This window comes from Gracilinanus agilis, unplaced genomic scaffold (assembly GCF_016433145.1).
Source record: "Gracilinanus agilis isolate LMUSP501 unplaced genomic scaffold, AgileGrace unplaced_scaffold19694, whole genome shotgun sequence".
Lineage (NCBI taxonomy): Eukaryota > Metazoa > Chordata > Mammalia > Didelphimorphia > Didelphidae > Gracilinanus > Gracilinanus agilis.
The window spans coordinates 1,287-6,712 of NW_025351020.1; the positions used below are offsets into that span (position 1 = coordinate 1,287).

The following is a 5,426-nucleotide window of genomic DNA, read 5'->3' on the forward strand; positions in this document are numbered from 1 at the left end:
TTTGTGTCTTTTTTGGTTTCTTGAGTTGCCATACCAAAAATTCTGCCACTCAATGGCCAGCTTCCTGGAGGTGAGCCTCTCTGTCTGTGGCTGAATGGATCCTAGAAATCTGTCTCTCTCATTTGGTGGGACCATATTCCAAGCCTTTCTAGAATGGCATAATCCAGTAGAGTTTATAATCTGTGAGAATAGCCTTTGAAAACTCAGGGTCACGTCTCTACCCCCATAATGTAATAAAATAGGGCCCAGGGACAGTACAAAAGTAATATTAACCTTTAAAGATTACAAAAGTATACAAATGTAAAAATGAATTTGCATGATCTACATTTCATTAATAAAATTCCTTGTTTATGTTCAACATGATCTGCTTCTTCGGTCAGATTTTTGGATTATTTATCAGACTTGTGTGTATCTAATACCACTGCCATACCAGTGACTCAAGAACTCATCTGCAAATTTATGCTGAGTCCAGGAAATGCTGACATCCTCATTCAAACCAAGTAAGCATCTCTAGCAGAGACATTCTTTTCAACTTAATTCAGCTCCCTAAAGGCCCTTATCATAGCTGTCGCCTGAGTTTATTAATAGTTTTGGTGTGTGTTGTGTATTTGAAGGTTGGTTTCCATGCAAATAGACAATCCTTTGGAGTGCTCCATCCTGTCAGATGATATCGATGATGAAGAAGTTTGGCTCTATTGGATTGACAGCAACAAGGAACCTCATGGCAAAGCTATCCGGCATCTTGCACAAGAGGCTAAAGAAGGCACAAAGGCTGATTTAGAAGTCCTCACCTATTATAGGTCAAGTATTGTATAATTCATGATCTCCAATGCTTATTGGTAATTTAATCAAACTCTTGCTTTAAAAAATATTTAAGAAAATTTTCTGAAAAAAGAGTTCAAGGTGCATGGAATATTTTAAAACTTTGAAAATGAAACAAAATCAAAATTCTTCAATTTTACATGGTTTTCTGATCACTTATAAATTTTGAATTATTGTGCAAAAACAAGGGTTTTTTTATGTGACTGTAGATTGCTTTCAGTCTCTCTGTATTTGCAATGCTGGAGGACATTAGGAACTTATAATCATGGTACTTTAAATACCAAAAATGTTGAAGTAATAAGGCAAGGAACATGAAATCAAAAGGATACAGGAATAACTTTTCCTACTTTATTTTACTTTACTCACCCAGTCTATGGTATCTGACCCTTAGTATTTGAAGAACTTCAACATTTTATCTCTGCCTCCATACATTCACAAAATAATAACAGCTAAAGTTTATACAAAGTAGAAATTTTTTTTTAGAATTTTGGGTTCCATATTCTTCTTTTCTCTCTCTTCCCTCTTCCCTGAGAAGGCAAGCAATTTGATATAGATTATACATGTGCAATTCTTTAAAATTTTTCAAAATTATATATAATTATATATAATTACATTTAAGGCTTATGACAAATCTGTGAGGTAGAAACTATAGGTATCTGTATTTTACAGATGAAGAAATTAGTTTGTTCACTCATTCCACAATTATCTATTAAACATCTATGGTTTGCAGTGCTAGGTTCTGGAGATGTAAAGGCCAAAATGAAATAGTCCCTAGGGTTTACTTTCTATTAGAGGGGTTTGGGGAAGTACATAAATAAGTAAATGCAAAATATATACGAAATAGAGCTTTTTTGGGGGCATAGGTGGATGGCTTACAAGCAGCTTAAGTATCAGGGATGGTGTATGTCACACCTAGATCTTTCTGACTAATTCTGAGGCTCTTTCCAATCACCTCTCTGGAATTCTGTCTCAACTCATCTCTCTGATTTACTACTTTCTTTCAAGGCTCAGTTTATATACTGCTACTACTATATTTTTAGGAAGACTTTTCCAATTCTCTAATGGATGTTAGATTCTCTCTTTCTCTCTTTCTTCCCTTTCTCTCCCTTGCTTTCTCCTCCCCACCTTTCTTTTCCTCTCTCACCTTTCTCTCCCCATTGTCTACTCAAATTATCTAGAATTTACATATTTATAAATTACACATCTTGTACCCCTCCCACCATTAAGAGGTAAGTTCCTTAATAGCAAAAGCACTTACAATTTCATCTTTATTTCTAGCACAGTGCTATATTAAGATACTCAATACATGTTTGCTTAATTTGATTTATTATTTGATTTATTAATTTTTGGATTTATTATTATTTATTATCAAATTATAATTTGATTTATTATTAACAAAAATTAATTTGACTATTTCACTTACTACTGAAAGAATGAATACCCCGATGATATATACTTGATAATTATAGAGGAGATTCACAATTCCAGGAGGATGTTAGACTAGATGACTTCTAGGTTCTCTTTTACTTCAAATATTTAATGTTATGAAATATTAATATTTTAAAAATGGACATAGAATAATAATCAATCAGTCAATAAAGCCTATAATTAAAAAGTGTTTACTTAATGCCAGTTACTGTGCTATGCCCTGGGGATATAAGAACAAAATAGTCCATGACTTCCAAAAATATATCTTCTACCATTGGGACAGACTTGAGAAAAACAAAATATATATCAAATAAGTACAAAGTAACTTTTGGAAGGAGTCACTAGTTGATGGTGGGGTCACCTCCTGAAAGAGGTGGTGCCAGCGCTGAACTTTTAAAGGATTCTAAGAGTTAAAGAGTGAACTCTCTCCTGGTATGAGGGACAATCTATGGAAAAGCCTAGTTATGAGAAAGACATTAAGTTTGAAATCCATTTGGAATTATTTAATTGGCAGTTGGTAATGTAGAGGAGAAATGCTAATTTTTTTATTTAAGGAATTTTTAATTTAATTTCCTTAATATTTAAGGAAATCTCTTATGATGAATCAAAAAATGTAATGGTTAATATTTTCAAGGTACCAATTGAACCTCTTTGCAAGGATGTGTTTGGATCGCCAGTATCTGGCCATAAACCAGATTTCTACCCAGCTTTCAGTGGACTTGATCTTACGCTGTATGTCAGACGAAAGCCTGCCATATGACCTGCGAGCCTCTTTTTGCCGCCTCATGCTTCACATGCATGTGGATAGAGATCCCCAAGAATCAGTGGTCCCTGTTCGCTATGCAAGACTGTGGACGGAAATACCTACCAAGATCACAATATATGAGTAAGTCTAATAAAGCTCACAGAAGCCTCAATACCTGCAACTCTGATGACATAAATAATACCTTTTCATGCTTTTTCTTATTCAGACGATCAACCTTACATATTCCAATGTGTCACTATTTGGGGTCAAAATCATTATAAATTTTTGTATTGATATATTTTAATATCATTTATATTTCCCAATGAATCCATCCTCTCCTCCTCTGGAGAACCATCTTATAATAAAGGATACATTCAGATAAAAAAAAAGACAGTTTATCAAATATCCAAAAAGTCTTACAATTTAAAATGTTCCATACCTATAGTCAGTCCCCTGCCTCTCCAAAAAGGCAGGGAGAGGTTCCTTTTTATCTCTTCTTTGGGGCCAAGCTTGGTCATGATAATTTCATTACATTTTGTTTTGATTATTTTCTTGTTCTTTTTATTTACAATGTTGTACTCGCTGTGTATATTGTTTTCCTAGTTTTATTTCCCTTACTTTGTAGCAGTTCATAGAAGTCTTCCCATGTTTTTCATAGTTTCTTATAATACAGTAATATTTTATTACATTCATATGCTATAACCTATTTAGCCAAACCCATAGGCACACTATTGTGAATTTGGGATGTATGCCTTCCTGTGGATTATTAGGGTCAAAGATTATAGACAGTTCAGTCATTTTTGGCAAAGATCGCTTTTAATAAGCACTTCCATTAAAAGAGGGAGTAGAAGGAAAAGAAATGGAAGAGACTACCTAAAAATCATAAATTGAAAAAATTACATTTTGTCTAAAATGGAAACTACACAAAGGCTAGTTTACACTTAGGCTTTAATCCAAAACAACAGACAGAGCGAAGTGTATGTTTGTGTACTTAAAAACCTGTCTACAGCCAATATTGGGAACAATTTCATTTTGATTCCCTTTGTCGATCTTTGCAGATATGATTCTATTACAGACTCTTCGAGAAATGATATGAAGAGGAAATTTGCACTGACAATGGAATTTGTTGAAGAATACTTGAAAGAGGTTGTAAACCAGCCATTTCCTTTTGGTGATAAAGAGAAAAACAAGCTTACATTTGAGGTATTTTACACCAGTCCATTAACAAATGTTAAATTTTTCATCTTAAAAAAGAAAGCAATAAAGGACTATTTTTTAGGGGAGAGTCTTGAAAAAGTGATGAAAAATATGATGATTTCAGTCTTCCATCTGGTTTTAATTAAATTTCATATTTGTAGCAACTTCTTATTTCCTTATTTTTTATTTCATTCTTAAATTTTGATGGTTTATAGTCATCATTTGCATTAGACATTTTTTGCATTGATGGACAGTCATTTATGCATATATTTCCCTGTGAACTCAAAATTTTCTATATAGGTATATCCATAGCTTCTTCTTTTCACAGTGAATTAGAATTTATTCGTATTTTGCCCTATTACATAACAACTTTGGGACAAAGTCAGAGAGATTTTTAGTTTACTGGATCCTTATTCTATCATGCTTTATCTGCGTGAAAACAATGTAGCAGAGGACATAACATTTTCTGGCCAAAAATAATATATCATATTTCTTCTTAGTGAAAATTCTTGGAGGGGGGTCTATTTATTTTGTTGACATAGTAATATACCAAAAGATGGATGGACACAAAATGGTTAATGCACTTAAAAATGCAAATAAGTACCATTTAAATTTATGTAGTTAATCTGTCTCCCTATTTTCTAAATTTAGCAGTAAATTGATTTCATTTTGACAGATCTAGATTTGGGGGAAATTAGAATCTATTTCAGCTTTTGTATGGAATGATTTTTACTAGTTTTTAAAGCATGAGAAATATTTAAAAATAATGAATATTCTTAGTATTTCCATGTTCATCATATTGTCATTTTTTCTTTTGTCTCCCTTTTTAAAGGTGGTGCACTTGGCTCGAAATCTTATTTACTTTGGATTTTATAGTTTTAGTGAGTTGCTAAGACTGACAAGAACACTTCTGGCTATTCTGGATATTGTACAGGGACCCATGTCATCCTACCTTGAAAGATTAAGCAAATTTCAAGATGGAGGTGAGAAATTTGGAGAAAACAATAAGCATGCTAAAAATTATTTTTGATGATTGTTTTTTTGATGATTGATTTTTATTATTGGCTTCTTGGGGATGAATAATTAAAATCCTTTAAAGCATGATCATATTTTGTAGCTGTGAATAGAATATTTATATTATACTTTATAACATTTTATAATTTAATTATAAGTACATAGAAATGCATTATATTTATATATTATGAACAGATCATATGTTTATATGTTTAAATAT

At 32.3% G+C, this 5,426-nt stretch overlaps 1 protein-coding gene across 1 annotated transcript; it reads left to right on the forward strand.

The window, feature by feature from the left end:
* Positions 1-614: 614 nt before the first annotated feature.
* Positions 615-5,222, forward strand: LOC123254316 (inositol 1,4,5-trisphosphate receptor type 2-like; the record flags this gene model as incomplete). Its single annotated transcript, XM_044683358.1, has 4 exons — positions 615-800; positions 2,885-3,136; positions 4,054-4,198; positions 5,025-5,222. Coding segments are annotated over 4 exons (781 nt in total), but the record flags the coding sequence as incomplete, so codon positions are not given.
* Between the last annotated feature and the right edge of the window lie 204 nt (positions 5,223-5,426).